The sequence below is a fragment of the Oncorhynchus gorbuscha genome, linkage group LG13, assembly GCF_021184085.1.
Source record: "Oncorhynchus gorbuscha isolate QuinsamMale2020 ecotype Even-year linkage group LG13, OgorEven_v1.0, whole genome shotgun sequence".
NCBI lineage: Eukaryota > Metazoa > Chordata > Actinopteri > Salmoniformes > Salmonidae > Oncorhynchus > Oncorhynchus gorbuscha.
In genome coordinates, this window is record NC_060185.1 from 42278813 (window position 1) to 42301046 (window position 22234).

The window sequence follows — 22234 nt, forward strand, 5'->3', positions numbered from 1 at the left end:
CTCAGGTGGTTAATGGAACTCTAAGTTCAACCTATAGCCTTTTATTAGCTTTCAGTGGACTCATTCATTAATGTCATGTCAAGCTATCTGAACAGTAGATGTGTTGTATACGTGTGTGGATGGATAGCTGTCGACAGCTGTAGGTAGCTGGTGGCCCCTCGGGGGTCCGGCTCCTTTTTAAAAAGGGGACCATCGTGATCTCCCATAAGCTTGGCTGGTGTGTTAAACCCATTCATTCAGACAAATAAAAGATTGACTGGGAGGTCAGGAGAAAAGCAATAGGTCATTTTTCAGATAGAGAGCTATTGACAGCCACACACAGACACGCATGCATGCACACACACACAAACACACACTGCACTTACATTTACTATTCACTCCTTTAGCCCATGCAGCATCAAGAGGCAATGTGTGTGTGTGTGACTTTGCCTGCCTGCGTGTGTCCAGCCTGATGTTTCTGTGCCCAGTTCTCTGTGACACATCTCTGGATGATTTGTCTTTATTAGGATCCCCATTAGCTGCTGCCAAGGCTCTTCCTGGGGAACAAACAGGATTAAAACAATGACATCATGAGAACACGTAACAGCAGCCTGCATCATCAATACAACTATACATCAAGACTTTATTACATTATTGCTCTATTATTACACATTTACAATATAACATGTACAATTAAGCAACAAGGCCTGAGAGGGTGTGGTATATTGACAATATACCAAGGACTGTTCTTAGGTGCGTGCGTGCGTGCGTGCGTGCGTGCGTGCGTGCGTGCGTGCGTGCGTGCGTGCGTGCGGAACTCTAGGACGACTCGTAGCTTTTTATTTCAGAGCACATGCTCACTCACACATACTTCATGCACAAGCACACACATAATCATATGCATAAAGCAAAGCAACTATTGTGCGCGAACATGATCATATTCAAACAGTAAAGGCACTCGTGCACACAAACATCACCACCCACGGGCACAAACCCTGGCATGCTAACACATGTATACTGTAGAGATGTGTCTGTGTTACTGTGATGTCAGTGAAGCCGGGGCAGAACAGCATAGTAAGTACATGTGGGGTTGAATCAGTTGCTATTCATTCGTGTCTTCCTGGCTTCGTGTGTCTCTCCTTGTAGTCTACATGAGTTGGATCGTTGTCTTTGATTCTGATGGGTTTTTCCTTGGTGGGAGGAAATAGAGCCATTAGTTGTGCTTGTCTCAGAGGGTGGAGAAGACAGGAGAAGGAAAAAGACCCGTGCATTGTGTGTGTTTGTATAGCACTGTATAGGATTGTTGTTGCTACAAACACCTACCTTTACACGATGGATAGATGAGGTTAGAAATATGGGTCTAGCTTTTAGTATTAGTATTTTATTAGGATCCCCGTTATATGTTGCAGAAGCAGCAGCTACTCTTCCTGGGGTCCACACAAAACATGAAACATAATACAGAACATCAACAGACAACAACTGTTCAAGGACTGAACTAGACAAATTGCTTTAGAAATCATATGAATTTAATGATTGAACTTTTCCTCAGTTTTAATTAGACGGGTGCTGAAAGAAGGTGACACTTCAAACAGGCACAGGGCCGAGAGGTGGAAGTAAGGCTGCTGTGAAGTATGCTGGGTAAAGGCTCACTTGCTCATTAGCTAAACTCAGCAAAAAAAGAAATGTCCCCTTTTCAGGACCCTGTCTTTCAAAGATAATTCGTAAAAATTCAGATAACTTCACAGAACTTCATTGTAAAGGATTTAAACACTGCTTCCCATGCTTGTTCAATGAACCATAAACAATTAATGAACATGCACCTGTGGAACGGTCCTTAAGACACTAACAGCTTACAGACGGTAGGCAATTAAGGCCACAGTTATGAAAACTTAGGACACTAAAGAGTCCATTCTACTGACTCTGAAAAACACCAAAAGAAAGATGCCCAGGGTCCCTGCTCATCTGTGTGAATGTGCCTTAGGCATGCTTCAAGGAGGCATGAGGACTGCAGATGTTGCCAGGGCAATAAATTGCGATGTCCGTACTATGAGGCGCCTAATACAGTGCAACAGGGAGACCGGACAGACAGTTTTACACATGTAAAATTTGCTGAAAATAAACGTAGTTGACAGTGAGAGGATGTTGCTTTTTTTTGCTGAGTTTAGATTTAAGAGGATTAGTGGTCAGTGATCTGTTAGTTAAAGTGTTGTATCCCTGGGCTACCTCATAAAGCTGTGATAAATCGGTGCTTTTGGGAAGTCATTACCGTGTGTGTGTGTGTGTGTGTGTGTGTGTGTGTGTGTGTGTGTGTGTGTGTGTGTGTGTGTGTGTGTGTGTGTGTGTGTGTGTGTGTGTGTGTGTGTGTGTGTGTGTGTGTGTGTGTGTGTGTGTGTGTGTGTGTGTGTGTGTGTGGACCTTACATAGACAGGCGTGCCTTTCCAAATCATGTTTGTGCTATATAGAATGTGCTAGACAGAATGTGTGTTTTCCCTGACTTCTATGTACCCCACCTTTGCCATTGACAGTGGGCAGATGCCATGCATATCCATTGGGAAATTGCAACACAAGTCAATTACCTTCCACCCTTTGGCTCCACCAGGCTCACCCCTCTCTCCCCTTTATCCTACCCCTCCCCTGCAGCTCCCTTACCAACGTTCATTTCCATCCGGTGTCATTGATGTAGAGTGTAATGAAATGGTGTTGGAGGAAGGCGGAGCAGGCTGATGAGAAAAGGGGCTGTGGCGTCTAGCAATTTGGTCTCGTTGGCTCCGAGGGCTGTGTATGCGTTTTTTGACTCAACCTCATCATGGAGATTTGACATAGATATATGAATTTATGGAGGCAGTTAAGGAGCGCGAGGCAGTTGCGACACGATTTGAGCGAGAGGAAAAATAACTCAATTGTCATACTTGAGTAAAAGTAAAGATACCTTTAATAAAAAATGACTCAAGTGAAAGTCACCCAGAAAAATATTACTTGAGTAAAAGTATTTGGTTTTAAATATACTTAAGTATCAAAAGTAAAAGTATTAATAATTTAAAATTCTTTATGTTAAGCAAACCAGAAGGCACAATTTTCTTTTTTAAATTTTATTTACAGATAGCCAGGGTCACATTCCAACACTCAGACATAATTTAAAAAGAAAACATTTGTGTTTAGTGAGTCCGCCAGATCAGAGGCAGTAGGGATGACCAGAGATGTTCTCTTGATAAGTGTGTGAATTTGACTATTTTCCTGTCCTGCATTCGGAAAATGTATGGAGTAAAAAGTACAGAATTTTCTTTAGGAATGTAGTGAAGCAAAATTAAAAGTTGTTTAAAATCGAAATAGTACAGATACCTCCAAAAACGATTTATGTAGCACTTTAAAGTTTTTTTACTTAATTACTTTACACCACTGGAGAGAGTGGAATATCGTAAAAGAGAAATACACACATAAAGTAATAGTAGCTGAGATAGATGCACCGATCTACTCCTATTATATTCAGGATGCGTCCCAAATGGAACCCTATTCCTTATTTAGTGCACTACTCTTGACTAAGGTCCATAGGGCTGGTCAAAAGTAGTGTGCTATGTAGGGAATATGGTGCCATTTGGGACACATCCTCAGTGTTGTATAGAACCCAGGAGAGAGTGTAACCACCACTGCAGTAGGCCAGGCAACATGTGGAGGATGGAGTCAGCCTCATCACCATATTCCCCAATGCCCGGCTGGCTGGGGCTTCCACTATAAACACAAGATGGAGGAAATAGGGTCCCACTCCAACAGAGGGGCAAATCCAATCATAGCTAATCATAATCTAATTTGATTGGTCTGGTCTGGCTTTTCTCAGAACAGAGGGGAACAAAGAAACTAGTATTAGTATTATTACATTACTCAAATGGAGGGTGCTTTAATGTGTAATGAAATGCTTAGAAGAATCCTAGCCTGCAATATGCTGATATTTAATCTGACTGAGACACAATGTAAATGATTATTCATAAATTATGTCCAAAACTCTTATTTTCAGTCAGCTACTCAGAGCAACTGCTGGGTAGATGGTGACAGCAGGGCATTATCCTATGTGTTTGTGGTGTGTGTGTGTGTGTATATGTGGTGTATGCATGTGTTTGCAAAGTTTGGTGTGTGTGAGCTCTAATGATTAATTCCACCAAAGCCCTAAATGACATAATAACAAACTATTGTCTCCTTAAAGACCCAGCCACTGAGCTGTTCTTTCCAGGAGCAGATCAGCAAGTGTGATACGGGGTGGATTGTTTTTCCACCATACCAGTGGAGAAGAAGCCATCTTAGATCTGCAGAATGCCAGCTTCTGTGGGTGTCTCTTGCTGGGCTTGTTTAAATGTGTGAGAGCTTGGGGAGCAGGCAGCATTACTGGAGGTGATTGAAGTTTAATAAAGCTAAATCTTTCCTGTGGGTATATAGATTGGACTGGACCAATCAATCAATCATGTTGCTCCTTTGAGGTACCACATTTGTGTGATTGGCGGCTGAGCCAAATCAATTCCTCTTCTTGGCCAATCGGGTTGGGCTTCGTCTCATCATTTGTAGCTCTGGTAACTGACTCTTTCTAGGCTGTCTAATCAATCACTAGCTAGTCACACCAGTATTCTAACAAGGGAATTCAGGAACTGGGACACACATTTTCAGCAAGACCTTTATACTTGCTTTTGTAACTGTGAACATTGTCATATCAGCAAAAAACAACGAAATATCTAGGTTTCCATCCAATTGGCAACACGTTTTCATGCGAATATTCTAAAATCTGCATAAAAACATTTCCCTACAAGAGTTGAGTTTCCGGCTTATCTGACAGAATGCGAGGGGGTGGGAGATGGAGGAGGAAAGCACAACCTTTATCTATCTCCTGCTGTCACAGAACCGAGCACATCTGGCCTCTATAGAATCCAACACAATAACCGGCGCCAGAGAACAGCACACAGCCTGCCTGCACCTTATTAGCATTGACAGTGAACAAACACACACACTCACGAAAGTTGACGAGTAGAGCTATTATTTTTCAGAAACTTGCTATTTCTGACAGTAAAGTGAAGCTTTCAAATGCAAATGGGTTTATTCTGAAAATATTGGCTGCCTCGCTCCTCAGGCGCAGAGATCAGGTCAGCCTCGGTATAGGCTTCCAGATCTGAGAGGGATATTTCGGTGCAGACATCTTCAGACACGTTTGGTAACAGAATGTTCATCCTAAATCTCAACGCTCCATAACTGTTCTCATTGAAGTTCCCACGAAGCCCTTCTGCCTGACGAAATACACCTGGGTAGTTCTGTATCCCAGTGTTCAGCACCTTTTCAGATGCAAGCTCCAATAAATACAATTATTGTCAAGGGAGTTCAGTTGTGTTTTATCATGTGACTTCATTCAACCTGATCTTACTTTATGTGATCTGGGTTCCACTGATTAGGTCTAATGAGGAACCGATAGAAACAGTAGGATCCACACTCCACTCTAGGGCATGTGACTGAGAGAATACTACTGCACACAAAGTGTATATAAAGACTAGCCCATTGCTCTTGTACTCTGGAGAGAGTGTGTGTGTGACGAGTTTTCCCGGAGCTTGACCTTGTCTTTCCCTGGACTATGGGGTTCAATAAATCACTGTAGGGTTGACATCAGAGAGAAAGAGAGAGAGAGAGTGAGAGAGAGACACGGACAGACAGACAGGCAAAGTTAGTGAGATTCCTCATCTACTGTACACATTACCGTTCAATATAATGCTGTATCGCCCAAAGGTAGTAGTATATGAAAATGCAATTCATATTTAACTAGAAATACTCAATGCAGTTCATTACAACTGTAGCCTATAGGCTATTTAAGCAATAAGGCACAAGGGGGTGTGGTATATGGTCAATATACCACGGCTAAGGGCTGTTCTTACGCATGACGCAATGCGGAGTGCCTGGATACAGCCCTTAGTATATTGTCCATATACCACAAACCCCCGAGGTGCCTTATTGCTATTATAAACTGGTTACCAATGTAATTAGAGCAGTAAAAATAAATGTTTTGTCATACCCGTGGTATACGATCTGATGTACCACGGCTGTCAGCCAATCAGCATTCAGGGCTCGAACCACCCAGTTTATAATATGATTTATACAACGGGTGGGTCTACTCCTGAATGATGATTGGTTAAAAGTGCATTCCAGCCGGCTAAATGCCCATTTACTCTGTTACATCAGACTGTGCAATTCACTGTCTCATCAGACTAGCCAGGCAGTTTATAAACTTGATCTCCACTTTAAAAAGCATCTAGATATGATCTCACATTTCTTTTTGACTAACATTTTAGTTTCAACAGTGGGGATTTGTATAAACCTTGCTGTCTGTCTCTCTGACATTTGCAACATTGTTTCAATATTCAAATTCAATCTCCAGCTGTCCCATAGTAATGAACATGTCGAGAGTTGGGATGAGACAGACAGGCAGGCAGCTTTTCTCAGACAATTGAAATCGTGAATCAGCATTTTTATGTATATACAAAGAACTATCAATAGAAAACAGGTAAAACGAAACAAAGTGCAGCAAGTCTGCTGTCTTTCCAGCTTCATTTTGAAGTGAGTGTGTTAGCTGTGTTGTTGGTTAGCTCCTCTGAACAATAGTGTCCTGACAAGAGAGCGCATGTTCAATGTTAGGCGAAATCGTGCATCATTAGCTCATTGTTATGGAGTCCTTGACTTTTTCCACATACGTTTCAGCCTTATTTTTTCCTCATCAATCTACACACAATGTCCCATAATGACAAAGCAAAAACAGGTTTTTATAAATGTTTGCACATTTATAAAAGAAAATATATATATATGAAATCACACTTACTTAAGTATTCAGACCCTTTGCTCAGTACTTTGTTGAAGCACCTTTGGCAGCGATTACAGCCTCGAGTTTTACTGGGTATGACGCTACAGGCTTGGCACACCTGTATTTGGGGAGTTTCTCCCATTCCTCTCAGCAGATCCTCTCAAGCTCTGTCAGGTTGGATGGGGAGTGTCGCTGCACAGCTATTTTCAGGTCTCTCCAGAGATGATAGATCGGGTTCAAGTCTGGTCTCTGGCTGGGCCACTCAAGGACATTCAGAGACTCCTGCATTGTCTTGGCTGTGTGCTTAGGCTGTTGTCCTGTTGGAAGGTGAACCATCGCCCCAGTCTGAGGTCCTGAGCACTCTGGAGCAGGTTTTCATCAAGTATCTCTCTGTACTTCTGTATGGCCACTCTACCATAATGGCCTGACTGGTGGTGTGCTGCAGAGATGGTTGTCCTTCTGGAAAGTTCTCCCATCTCTACAGAGGGACTCTGAAGCTCTGTCAGAGTTCTTGGTCACCTCCCTGACCAAGGCCCATCTCCCCCGATTGCTCAGTTTGGCCAGGGGGCCAGCTCTAGGAAGAGTCTTGGTGGTTCCAAACTTCTTCCATTTAAAAATGTGTTCTTGGGGACCTTCAATGCTGCAGAAATCTTTTGGTACCCTTTCCCAGATCTGTGCCTCGTCACAATCCTGTGTTGGAGCTCTACGGACAATTCCTTTGACCTCATAGCTTGGTTTCCTTATATAGACCTTATATAGACAGGTGTGTGCCTTTTCAATATCATGTGCAATCAATTTAATTTACCACAGTTGGACTCCAATCAATTAGTGGAAACATTTCAAGGATGATCAATGGAAACAGGATGCACCTGGGCACCGAGTCTCATAGCAAAGGGTCTGATTAATCAAATGGCCACCGGTTACTATTACATTGCCCCCCCCCCCCAATTTGTTTTTGTACGCTGCTGCTTCTCACTGTTTATTATATATTGCATATTCACTTCACCCCAACCTACATGTACAAATTACCTCTAACATGTACCCCTTGTATATAGCCTTGTTATTGTGTTACATTTGATTATTTTTTACTTTAGTTTATTTGGTAAATATTTTCTTAACTCTTCTTGAGCTGCACTGTTGATTAAGGGCTTGTAAGTAAACATTTCACGGTAAGGTCTACACATGCATGTGTAAGGGGTGCGTAACTGGTGGCAGGGAAGTCAGATGCAGGAGAGCAGAACTAGGTCATAGCCGGAGCAGTTTAATTCCAAAACCAACGGCATCAAGAAAATAACAACTTGGGTACGAAACCTGACGTGCACCAGTCAACATGTGCACAAGCACTTACAAACAAACGATTCCACACAAAGACATGGGGGGGAAAAGAGGGAATTTGAAAATCCAACAGTTGTTTTGTAAGGGGGCGGCGCTTGGAGGCTGTGTGTGTTTGTCCACGTGGATTTGGGTGAGAATTGAAAGAGACAAAAACAGAGGGAAAAAAAGCAGACATCATCAGAATAGCCTTTCCAGACTGAAGTCACGAGGACTTTGAGTTAGGTGTTAGACAGATTGACCCACCAACCTTTTCTCCCCAATCTGATTATCATTTATCTGGTGTTTACTGTATATTCATTTAAAAAAAACTTCTCTCCTCACTCCATTTTGACAACCCCCTTCTCTCTTCAGTGTCTGTGACGTCGTGTACCTCAGGGATCAAGACCAGGAAGGGATGTTACCATGACATTAACCTCCATCCCCTGGGTAATGGACCTGCCATCATCTGTAAAGTACTTCCTGTCTGGAGGATGGATCTCAGGCAGTGCTCAGACCCGCTGTGTGACGTCACACAGCTCTCCTCCGTCAGGCAGGGTTCTGAGGGCAAAATAGATCTTTGGGTGTTTGCATTTGGAATGAACCAATCAGTCCTGTTTGTTTGACAAATAATAGAGGATGAACACGCTGTGCCTCCTCACACAGTAATTGCCATGTTCAGCCTGGCCCTGCTGTTTGCTGCTGCGTGGGTGTATAGTGTTGGTGTTTAGGTGTGTGTGTTTTCTGTCTGCTTGCTTTTGTGAATGTGTTAGAAAGTGTGCGAGTGCGTTAGACTGTGTGTGTTTTAAGAGACGCAACACCAGTTGAAAAGCACAGCATTCCCTGGGCTACCCCAAGTTTCTCTATTTCTCTCCCTCTCTCTTCTCGTTGTCTCTTCTTTGTCTCTTCTCTTTGTCTCCCTCTGTCTCTTCTCGTTGTCTCACGCTTGATTAACCACTTATTGTCTGCAGTAAAGGGGTTGATGTGATGAAGATGAATTGGTTGAGAGTGACAGCTGATTCCTCCAACTCCTGTGCTGAGATGAGTGATGTGTTTATGGTTGTGACAGGGCCTGGACGAGATGAGAACACTGATGGGTCTTTCTGATGTTAAATTAGTCTAGCTAGTCTGTACACTACACTCTAAGAAAAAAAAGGTACCATTAGAACCTTAAAAGGTTCTTCACTGTCCCCCATGGGAGAACCCTTTTGTTTCCAGGTAGAACCCTTTCCACAGAAGTTTCTGCATGGAATCCAAAAAGGGTTCTCCTATTGGGACAGCTGAATAATTATTTTGGAACACTTTTTTCTAAGAGTGTAGAACCATAGAACAGTAGAAACAGTAGGAGGTGGCGTTTATCTCTTGCTACCTCTTTCTCTCATCTGATGTGTTTGTCCAGCTCCTTCTTATTCCTGGCTGTTGTCTCTCTCTGTATCTTTCTCTGTCTCTCTGTTTCTATTGACCTTTGTCTTTCTCCAATGTATCCTCCTTCCTCCCAGTCTTCCCTCTCTCTCTTTGCCTCTCTCTTCCGCTCTCTCTCCTCCCCCACTCCACCTTCCGCCTCTCTCTCTCTCCATCTCTACCCTCTCTCCCTCCCTTCTTTCTCTCTCCCAGTCCGTCCATCTCCCTCCCTCCACCTATTCTGGCTTGGCAGGGTGAGGAGTGTGTTCAGACAGGTGTGTGTTAATTGGAGGAGACGGGTGCGTCCGTTACCCATCTCGGGCCATTTCCCTCTCCTCGCTGAGGGTCACGACTCCGGGGAGGGAGGGATGCCATTATCCACGTCGGACACTGTTCCCGCTGCTTACCCAGATGCCTCTGTGTTGCCCACTCACATGTGACATTTTGTTATGGACTGACACATCAGAGGAGGCTGGTTGGAGGAGCTATTGGAGGAAGGGCTCATGGCTTGAATGGAATCAATGGAACAGAGTCAAATATGTTGTTTCCATGTGTTTGGTACGGTTTCAATTGATTCCATTCCAGCCATTACGATGAGCCCATCCTCCTATAGTGCCTCCCACCAGCCTCCCCTGTCACACATAAAGGTGATATAGGGACAGTGTGGATTCTTTAAAGATAGGGAAAGCAGGCCGTGTCATGAGCACTGCATAGTCTCTGGCAGACAGATATAACAGTAGAAATTCAGCATTAGATTGTGCTGAGCAATCAGCTTTTATTGATGATGGCATTTCAAGGCTTTGCGAAAGCAGACCGATGGCAATTAGGAAAATGAGTTAAAGGACTCAGACACTTATCCAACCGAGTGCTTTGCACTTCTGATCTGGTTTGATTAAGGAATCTACTTCTCATCAATCAACCTCTTGAATCGGCTTTTGTGGGGTTTTTTCCCGAGAGAACAAATGGTGCATTAGAAAAGTAGATGCCCTGCAAAAAGAGGGTGAGGGATGGCATGAAGGTTTGGTAAGGGCGTCTGAAGGGCACCTGGCAGAGACAGAGCTGTCAACAGAGAGGGGGTTTCTGGGTGGGTAGAGTCTAAACCAGCTCAGAGAGGCAGTCAAAAAAATGACAATAGAAATAGATTATAGAAGTCCCCCGGGACGAGGCTGCCTCTTTGGAAGGCTGTCTGGCGGTCATCTCCACCTGGGGTGGTTTTTAGATGCTCGTTCAATGGGAGGAGAACTCCACTGGGATCTCTGTGTGTTGCAGAAACGTCATCAACCCAACACCCCAGATGTAGTCAGTGGTATGCTCTTTGACATGAGCTTTTTTCCCCTCCAGGTGTCTCTGGTGGGTAGCATGGTGGTAATGGTTTCCTCAGTGAGAGCCTCTCATTCACTCTGAATGTTGTATTGATATCTAGCATTGATTTTTACATTTAGAATGTCCTTTTCTTAGGAGGCAAGATGGCCTGCCAATAGTCGCCAGCATGCAAGAGGAATCATACATCGTTACAACCATGCTAACGAGAATAGAATTACAACGTTACATCAGGTGACTCCTGGCCGCATGTCCTCAACATCCATATTCCGGTAGATCTTGAAAATGAGCTAATATTATTGCTTCGAGCATGACATAGCTAGACATAATATGATGTATAACAGCATTGATGTACAGCACCGTATGGGCTTGTCTGACTACTGATGCCACAACTATCATCTCCTCCCTAAGACAGCACTACATAGGGAATAGGGCGCTATTTGGGACGCATAGTCATTATTTTCTGGGTACTGTGTGTCAGATGAGTGGGATAATTATGCACGGTCTGTTTTTACTTCACAGTTACTTGATCATTGAAAATAGCTTTTCTAGGGCCTCCCGAGTGGTCAGAGGTCTAAGGCACTGCATCACAGTCCTGGAGGCGTCACTACAGACCTACAGACCAGGCGGTGCACAATTGGCCCAGAGTCATCCGGGTTAGGGGAGGGTTTGTCCGGGGGGACTTTACTTGGCTTATCACGCTCTAGCGACTCCTTGTGGCGTGCCGGGCACCTGCAGGCTGACCCAGGTTTGTCAAGTGAATGGTATTTCCTCCAACATATTGGTGGATCTGGCTTCCGGGTTAAGCGGCCGGGTGTTAAGAAGCGTGGTATGGCGGGTCATGTTTCGGAGGACGCGTGACTCAATCTTCACCTCCCGATCCTGTAACCAACAAACAGATTACATTCACATTCATTGCGTGTACTGTCACTAAACAGTACACGCAAAACACCAGTCTCAACGTCAACAGGGAAGTGGCGACTCCAGGATGCTGGACTTCTAGGCAGAGTTCCTCTGTCCAGTGTCTGTTTTCTTTTGCACATCTTAATATTTTCTTTTTATTGGCCAGTCTGAGAGATGGCTTTTTCTTTGCAACTCTGCCTAGAAGGCCAGCATTCCAGAGTCGCCTCCTCACTGGTGACGTTGAGACTGGTGTTTTGTGGGTACTGTTTAATGAACCTGCCAGCTGAGGACTTGTGAGGCATCTGTTTCTCAAACTAGACACTCTAATGTACTTGTCCTCTTCCTCAGTTGTGCACTGGGGCCTCCCACTACTCTTTCTATTCTGGTTAGAGCCAGTTTGCACTGTTCTGTGAAGGGAGTAGTACACAGCATTGTACGAGATCTTCAGTTTCTTGGCAATTTTTCGCATGGAATAGCCTTCATTTCTCAGAACAAGAATAGACTGACAAGTTTCAGAAAAAGTCCTTTGTTTCTGGCCATTTTGAGCTTGTAATCGAACCACCAAATGCTGATGCTCCAGATACTCAACTCGTCTAATGAAGGCCAGTTTTATTGCTTCTTTAATCAGAACAACAGTTTTCAGCTATGCTAACATAATTGCAAAAGGGTTTTCTAATGATAAATTAGCCTTCTAAAATGATAAACTTGGATTAGCTAACACAACGTGCCATTGGAACACAGGAGTGATGGTTGCTGATAATGTACGCCTATGTAGATATCCCATTAAAAATGTGCCTTTTCCAGCTACAATATTCAGTTACAACATTAACAATGTCTACACTGTATTTCTGATCAATTTGATGTTATTTTAATGGACAAAAAATGTGCTTTTCTTTCAAAAACAAGGACATTTTTAAGTGACCCCGAACTTTTGAACGGTAGTGTGAGTCAGTGGCTTGGCCGTATTACTAGAGATTGAAGAGGGACTCACAGAATTACATCTATCCTCCGATCTGTTTGCGCTGACACATCTGTCACACTGACTAAAGTGGCTTGAACAGTATGGTCTAAGCAGAACAAATCTCCCTTAGCAAATGTTTGATACCCTTCAGGTATACAACAACAAACTAGTGATTCCGTGTCTGACACCTGCCCATCTTATAATGGCTGCTCAACCTTACAGAAAGGCTAACTCGGATAGGGACTGAACTCAACAAAGTATACAAGGGCTTTTCTTTTACAGTGTGGCGGGCAATCCTCAAGTCTAATATCCTGACTCCCTCACCCCTCCACCTACTCACTTATTTGGTAAGGGCTTCCACCATAGAATATTACAAAATAATCTGCCTGGCTAAGGCATAGACTAATTCCATTCAAACTTCAACCAATAATTTGCACAATCACTTAAAAATCTCTCATTGATTTTTAACAACATGCATTTGTATGACTCTTTTGATGATACAGGGTTGTAAAATAATAAGGTTGACAAATCAAATCAATTCAAATCAAATTTATTTGTCACATACACATGGTTAGCAGATGTTAATGCGAGTGTAGCGAAATGCTTGTGCTTCTAGTTCCGACAATGCAGTAATAACCAACAAGTAATCTAACTAACAATTCCTAAACTACTGTCTTATACACAGTGTAAGGGGATAAAGAATATGTACATAAGGATATATGAATGAGTGATGGTACAGAGCAGCATAGGCAAGATACAGTAGATGGTATCAAGTACAGTATATACATATAAGATGAGTATGTAAACAAAGTGGCATAGTTAAAGTGGCTAGTGATACATGTATAACATAAGGATGCAGTCGATGATATAGAGTACAGTATATACGTATATGAGATGAATAATGTAGGGTAAGTAACATTATATGAGGTAGCATTGTTTAAAGTGGCTAGTGATATATTTACATCATTCCCATCAATTCCCATTATTAAAGTGGCTGGAGTTGTGTCAGTGTGTTGGCAGCGGCCAGTTCCAATTATTATCACAAATCACACAAGCAGTATGATAAGCTGATAAATCAAGATATGTCCAGCGCCCTTGTTACCAATGCACAATTTCTGGTTCAAATTCAAATTTTATGAGAAGCGCAGCTTTTAATAACAAGAAAATGGGGTCTTACCTCTCTTACAATACAAATAGCTTTTTCAATGGCGATAGAGATCTCTAATCAACTACTCAGATCTATCAGTAAGGTAACCTTAAAGATGACTTCTAGACTTGACCTGAAAACCTAACAGTAAAAACAAAGTAGAATATTAATGAGTAATAATAACAATAATAATAAACTCCAACTATAAAGCTACAGCAACGCATCAATGACCAAGGCATGAATGAGTGTAAGGACCGGAAAGATCTCAACTCCTTATATACCTTACAGCTTCACTTACACCTGTACATTCTAGTCATTTAGCAGACGCTCTTATCCAGAGCGACTTACAGTTAGTGCATTTATCTCAAGATACTGTAGCTAGGTGGGACAACCACATATCATAGGCAAACGTACAATTTTCCTCAAAGTAGCTATCGGAAAAGGGTTGGTTCAGGTAATGTCAGCTTTACCACAGTTTAATATGTTTCATCCATTCCTTCCAGAACATGCATATTCTTACCCAACCTTAAATGAAGCAATATTATACATTCTTACAGCATCTATCTCTGCACCCCATCAAACCACAGGACATCCTCCCCCTCCGTCCATACACATGCTATGGGCCTTTTACTCCTTAATGAACTTTTTTACCTACTTGGCACTAGCTATCACCTGACTACAATCGGGTACCATTGACCAAAGGCTGGGCACATACTCTAACTCTGTGTCCGTGGGTCCGTGGGTGTGCACAAGCCCAGACTTCTGCCTGATGCATGCAAGCATAACCAGAGTGGTGCCTCTTTCAGTCTCTATGCCCAAAAATGGACTTCCCTTTCTTAGAGCTCCGGTTAGGGGTCACCCCAGACCAGACCAATTTATTTTCTTACATTTTTTTATTTAACCTTTATTTAACTAGGCAAGTCGGTTAAGAACAAATTCTTATTTACAATGGCGGCCTACCCCGGCCAAACCCAGACGACGCTGCGTCAATGACTTATCCTAATCCTTCATATATCTTCAATTATGATTAAACAGCCATTTTCCATATTAACTCTAATTCAATCAAGTCTCCGTCCCAATTCACTTCTTCTCATGTGTCTCTGGATTCAATGTTCATTGTCAATGCTCACTGTCCTCTGTGCTTCGTGGTGAGTGTGTATGCAGGTCACTGTCTGCACATCTGAAACCACAAAGTGCTTAATTTCACATAAATGACACAGGAAATATACGCCCAAGCTGATACTTCTTGACTGTTTGTGTACGTGCAGGATTGTGTGTTTACATCTGCTTTCGAGCGTGTGTGCATTCGTGCGGTTCAGCAGTTTTGATGAGGCAGCTATACATACCCCGAGTCCCGCACCCAGACCCAGCCTAGCCAACCGGGCTGCTTGAAGAGCCCTTCCCCACAGTACCCAGCCCCAGAGGACACTAGTGGACACATCCATGAAAGGCAGTATGCTTGTGACGAAGAATCCTCCTAGGCTCTTTGTTTCTTCCTCTCTTCTCTCTCTCTCATTCCTCTTCTTCCCTCTCTCTACTTCCCCTCTTCTTCTTCTCTCCTGTTCCATCTGTGATGCATCACCCTCCCAAACCTTCACCAGGTCGTCATGGAAACACTCTGGCCGTGCTGAGAATATGTATTAACACACTCATCATAGCAGGACTACCCCACTCTTTCTTTTTTTCTCTTTCCCTCTCTCATCTCTCGCTCTATGGTTTTCTCACTCTCTTCCTCTCTCTCATCCTCTTTCACTCTGCCCTTCTCTCTCTCTCCTCTCTCTCTTTCTTTTTCACTCTCTCTACATTCAATTCCCCCTTCTCCCTATCCATTATACTTAGTATCAGCAACCCTCCTCTCATGGACACCTCAACCATCCTCAACCGTCCTCTCATCGCATCTCCCATTTAAACATCTCTTCAGATTCCTTTTTCCTCTTTTCCCTCCTGCAGCATCCCTCCATGTCCCTCCAGCCTCGGAGTGGCTCTGATTAACAGGTCACAGAGGAACACAACACAAACACTCTACTCTGAAATAGAAATTGCATCCATAATGGCAGCATATTCCCTATATAGTGCACTTCTTTTCACCAGAGCCCTATGGGCCCTGGTCAAACGCAGTGGACTTGATATGAAATAGGGTGCCATTTGAGACCCATCCAGAGAGTGCTGCTCTCTGAACAAGCGCAGACCCAGTGAAAGGAGCCATCCTCCCCTTCTTCCCCCAGTATCCCTCTCTTATTCTCCTGCTTGATAATCAGGTATGATAGTGTGGTGCTGGAGGTGCATTCTGGTAGAGTGCAGTACGGAAATGGGCAACATCAGCTCTGCATCAGTAGACATCCATCTATAAGCAAACACAGAGTTAAACTGGACTGTCAGCCTGGGGAGACAGGCAGAACACGACTGCACACTGGAGATGTGTGTGTGTGTGTGTGTGTGTGTGTGTGTGTGTGTGTGTGTGTGTGTGTGTGTGTGTGTGTGTGTGTGTGTGTGTGTGTGTGTGTGTGTGTGTGTGTGTGTGTGTGTGTGTGTGTGTGTGTGTGTGTGTGTGTGTGTGTGTGTGTGTGTGTGTGTGTGTGTGTGTGTGTGAGCGTGTGCGTGCGTGCGTGCGTGCGTGTGAGTGAGTGTACGGAAATATCTTCTACTGTTGTCCGTTAAGACCAATTACATAGAATCCCAGACTGAGTATGACCTGCAGTAGAAACAATGCATTGCGTGTAACCTGAGGTGTTCCTCCTGCAAATGCATTAGATGATGGTTTTGTGAGCAGCCTCTCAATATAATATTCTTGACAATGGGATACTCATGACTATTCAGACATACACTGGCATGTGTATGTTTGATGGATGTGTCTATAGCAGTACAAGCATGTAATACAATTATTTTCTGTCAGATAAATTTTACTTATTGTTGTCTGGTGCATGTCGAATTCTACTGTATATAGACACCTCTTTTGAGATGGATAAGCTTTCAAGGGCTGCTCATTAATGTTAAAGCTGGACAGGCAACGTGGCAGAGAAAGAAGGAGAGAGAGAGAGAGTGTGCCTGTGTGTGCATTTGAGTGTGTGTGTGTGCGTGTGTGTGACCAGGTGTCTTCACCCCAGGCTATCCTCAGCAGGTCTCACATTGTGACTGTAATTGACTAAACTGGCTCTCTGCTCTACACATTCTCCCTTACATATGGTGCTCACACACTGCTCACAGAAACTACATGCAATACAATACATACAGATACATTGGGCTGTAAATGACACCCGGTGAAAGAATGGTTGAATAACAGCGACTGTATACACACACACACCCTCATATACTGGACATGTGAGTGTATGTACAGGCCTAAAGTTGTATGTATCTGTTCAACAATTCTACTCACTAGCCCCTTCATCCCAAATGAAATTGCACCCTTTTCCCTATGGGCCCGGTTCAAAAGTAGTGCACTATATAGAACATAGGATGCAATTTGGGACTCAACCCAGTAGAACAAACAAGCAAGCAAAGAAACTAACTTTCTGTACACCCCGCTTCAAAAACACACTGCCAGTCAGCCATGGACCCTGACCCACTTTAACAGCGAGAGAGAGTGTGTTAGAGAGTTTCTGAGTGTCTTGCTGCTCAGTGTTCTAGCTCTCAGGGTCATTGTGTTCTCGACCGAGGGAACAGGTCTTTGTGGAGAGCCTGGTGCACTGTCACGAAGCCTGTTGGAACAGTGTCACAGAATCCACCATGAACTATCTCTCCCATCCAAACCCCAGCCTTCTCTCTCTCCAGGGCCAAACATTCTCCCTCCGCTTTGGGCTTTAATGACAGCACTGTTGTCACAGAATCCGCCATGAACTATCTCTCTCTCTGTCTGTCTGTCTCTCCTGTCAATAGAAAGCAGAGAGCACGTAGACTAATCTGGGAACCTATGACTTGAATAGCCGTGAAAGGTTTATATTCATGATTCAGGGGCATGACTTTAACATTTACTATTCATGTGCATGTTGACATTTTTGTTCTCATATTGCAGTTGAAAACCTTCCACAGTAACTAGAAACAAGGACAATGGTTGAAAAATGATTTATTCTATGTCAACTGCAGTAATACCTCATGATTCAGTTTTAATTTCGTAAAAAATAACTGAAAATGATTTTGAGGTAGATGGTTTATTTATTTACAGGTCCATGAAAGGCTGGTGTATGTTTGCTGCTGGCTACACCCAACATCTAACCAAGTATTGTTCTCTCTCTCTCTTTTCTCTCTTCTCTTTACTCTTCTATCCATCTCTCTCTCCTCCTAGGTGAGCTAGTCCTACCCCTCCTTGCCACGTTGGCATCTTCTCCTCGTCTCTCTCTTCGTCCACCTCATCCCTCTCTTCCCCCGGCATTCTCCACCATGGCACTCCTTCCCACCTCTCTTTCTGCCTCCATCCCCTTCCTCCTCTTCCTCCTCCTCCCCCTTCCTTCACCCTGCGCCCTGGAGTCTCTACGAGGAGGAGGAGGAGTAGGAGAGGAAGAGAACCGCTCCATCGCCACCATGTCCTATCCCTCCATGTCTCCGGAGTTCTGGAGCAACAGCAGCACGGAGCTGGGCAGCAGTTCAAAGTGTTCGCAGCCGGTGGTGTGCAGGCCGGGCACCCTGCTGCCCGTGTGGAAGCCCCTGAGCCCCGGGCTGGGCGACCAGGTAGCCAGGGCCGTGGTCTACTTCACCTGTCTCATGTACATGTTCCTGGGAGTGTCCATCATCGCAGACCGTTTCATGGCCTCTATCGAGGTCATAACCTCACAGGTTGGTACTATGTGATAGATTGACCCATATGATAGACTGTGTTTATGTAGAGTTGTCATTCACCACATAATGGAAATGACATAGAAATAGAATGAAGAGATTATATTTTTACAGAGAGAGCTCTCCCACTCTTAGACCCAGTGCTTGGCTCTCCTCTCTCACCTCTCCCTGGACTACATTAACTGTCACTCCAACACAGTGAACATCGAAACAGCTTGAACATTATATGATAAAGTTATTGTAAAACTCGCCTCTGCAGGGGTGATAGACACAACAGTTTCTTTCTCCAGAAATGCCACCTTGCTTTGCGGTGTTACCACAGACAGCTCAAATTAACGTGTTATTTTTATGTTTGGGTTTTCACATTTCTCGTAGTGACTGACTTTGGGCCCATATGGAATTCCAGTATTTACAGTATGTTCATTGAAACACATCCTGATATGCAGACTTAGTGTATTGGATTATTGGTTCCATCTGATTTAAAGTTTGGGTAATTGGTTCAGATTCTGACATTGTTATGAATTGGATTTCTCTGCTGACAAAAGATATTGTTGACTCAAGAAACTGAAATAGATTCTAACCTTGGGTTGGAACCAGTTCAGGGAACAAAACCGAAAACTGGAAAATTACAACATTTTCAAGGAACAGAAACAGAACCAGGAACGAGAGTGATAGATACTGTTCCGGAACAGAACCATTATATTAAAAGCATGGGAACCGGTTAACAACATTCTTTTACATACCGGGCATGTTTTTCTAGTCCCACAAAAAATGCATCAAAGTGCCTATGCAAAGCCCTCACTCTGTGACTCAGAAACTTCTTCCAGTGTCTGCCTGCCTGCCAGCTGATTTTTTTTGCCAGTATGTGCGCGTGTGTAAGCTACCTGCCCCTCCCCCTCCGAAGCATAGGCTACTGTAACCTACTGACGTTTCAGCGTGATTCAGAAGATGGGGAGAGAGTGTGCGGGCGACGGAGAGAAACACAATGGTGCAATTTGAGGCCATGTGGCGGAGAATGATGCGGGCGCTGGAGATGGGGTTGTGAGCATGTTCGTCAGGGCAGGTGTGATGTAGTTGATGTTGGTGTGATGTCGTTTGTATGTGTATGTTTTGTATTGTTAAAACTAAAAAACTAAAATCTTAGGAAAAAAAAGACAATGGTCAGAGATTCTTTATTAGAGAAGAATGGATTTTCAATGCTAGTTAAAAAAGGAACAGAAAATAATGATATAAACAGGTACTTTTCAAAGCTTTGCTGGTCTGACCAGTGGAACGCGACCCAAAAAAATAGCGGTTCTGTTCAGAACGAAACAATTGGAAAATAATGAGACTTAGTGAATTATTGATTCCATCTGATTTAAAGCTTTAGATAATTGGTCCAGACTATTTGACATTGTTATGAATTGGATTTCTCTGCTGACAAGAAACTGAAATAGATTCTAGCCTTGGAATCCATTAAATAATCAATTAACTGGGGCAGTTAATAATTTTTTTCATGAGTTATTAATAATCCATTTCAGTTTGTTGGGCCATCGAACACCATTGTGAATTTACTAGTTATCTGTTTGTAATATTGTCCTCCTTAAATCCAACCATGTGTTCAACATCTTTGTTCATAATCCCTTTTTCAATTTTCTCTCTGACCGAGCAAATTGCACACCACTTTTTGTAAGTTCACAATAAGAGCATCTATCAGGAGAGTAATTTCCAGAAGTTCATCCATTAGGAAGGATTTAGACCACCCCAGTGGCCTAATTTGGAGTGTATTGTAACAGGGGGGGCTGTTCTGCTGCAAGCCTAAGCACACTATGAGAGTGTCTGGATTTTATGCTGGCTCTCTGCGAGGGGGGGGGGGGTGGATATGGGGATGGGGGGGGATGGAGGAAAATGGGGAGGGAGGAATATAGGGACGGATGGGGATATGGGGATGGAGATATAGGGATGCGGATGGAGGGATATGGGGATGGAGGGATATAGGGATGTGGATATGTATGGATGGAGGGATGGAGATATGCAGATTGAGGGATATGGGGATTGGGATGGAGTGATGTGGATATGTAGGGATGGAGATGGAGGGATGGAGATATGCGGATGGAGGAATGTGGATGGAGGGATGCGGATGGAGGGATATGGGGATGCAGATGGAGGGATGTGGGGATGGAGATGAATATATGGGGATGGAGGGATGGAGATGGGGATGGAGGGATGGGGATTTTTGAATTTTGAATTTTATTTCACCTTTATTTAACCAGGTAGGCTAGTTGAGAACAAGTTCTCATTTGTAACTGCGACCTGGCCAAGATAAAGCATAGCAATTTGACACATACAACAACACAGGGTTTCCCATGGAATAAACAAAACATAGTCAATAATACAGTAGAACAAAATAAAACAAAAAGTATATGTACAGTGAGTGCAAATAAGGTAAGATAAGGGAGTTAAGGCAATACATAGGCCATGGTGGCGAAGTAATTACAATATTGTTATGCAGGTGAATGAGGACCCAAAAGCGACTTTACAGAAACAGAGTCTTTATTCCAGTCTTTAACAAGAACGATAATCCTGGAAATATCTCAGGAAAATACAAACAGGAAAACTGAAATCCTCTCGTCAGTAGAGAGGAACGACTGGAGACGCGACCACAGACTGCAGGTCGCTTCGGGAAGGCACAGGCCGTAGCTGACATAGACACCTGCTCACACGCAGCATCTGAAGAAGGCAAAAAACACGACGGAACAAGAACACAGCACAGCAAACATCGAACAAGGATCCGACAAGGACAGAAGCGGAAAACAGAGGGAGAAATAGGGACTCTAATCAGAGGGCAACCTAGGGGACAGGTGTGAAAGAGTAAATGAGGTGGTTAGGAGAATGAGGAACAGCTGGGAGCAGGAACGGAACGATAGAGAGAGAGAGAGAGAGAGAGAGGGAGAGGGAGAGAGGGAGGGGGAGAGAGAGGGATAGAAAGAGGGAAAGAACCTAATAAGACCAGCAGGGGGAAACGAACAGAAGGGGAAGCACAAGGACAAGACATGACAATATATGACGAAACATGACAGTACCCCCCCACTCACCGAGCGCCTCCTGGCGCACTCGAGGAGGAACCCTGGCGGCAACGGAGGAAATCATAGATCAACAAACGGTCCAGCACGTCCCGAGAAAGAACCCAACTCCTCTCCTCAGGACCGTAACGGGAGACGATGAAGAGGGAATCTAGGGCTATTACTCTTATAAAAATGAGACACGGGTAGAGAACTGTAAGCGTTAGAGCAATCAGGACCAAACAGGCCAGGAGAGTAACAACTAGGGACAGACTGAGACACAGCAAGGCTAAGACCAGGAACAGGAGAGAGGCGGTGGCTGTGGACAGACTGAGACACAGCAAGTGCAGGAGCAGAACCAGGAGAGATGCGGTGGCAGGGGACAGACTGAGACACAGCAAGGGCAGGAGCAGAACCAGGAGAGATGCGGTGGCAGGGGACAGACTGAGACACAGCAAGGGCAGGAGAGATGCGGTGGCTGGGGACAGACTGAGACCCAGCAAGACCAGGAGCAGAAGCAGAAAAAAAGTTACTGGACTTATTCTGCGCGCAGTCCGAACAAGCAGCCACGAAACGGCGCGTGTCAC

At 43.9% G+C, this 22234-nt stretch overlaps 1 protein-coding gene across 2 annotated transcripts in view; it reads left to right on the forward strand.

Moving 5' to 3' along the window:
• LOC123992914 (sodium/calcium exchanger 1-like) overlaps positions 1–22234 on the forward strand; it is a 120585-nt gene that overhangs the window by 57068 nt on the left and 41283 nt on the right. For both annotated transcript variants that reach the window (XM_046294547.1, XM_046294545.1), the window contains one exon: positions 18119–18606. In XM_046294547.1, the coding sequence (XP_046150503.1) occupies positions 18214–18606 (393 nt within the window). In that variant the 5' untranslated portion in view covers positions 18119–18213. The remainder of the gene's footprint in view (positions 1–18118; positions 18607–22234) is intronic.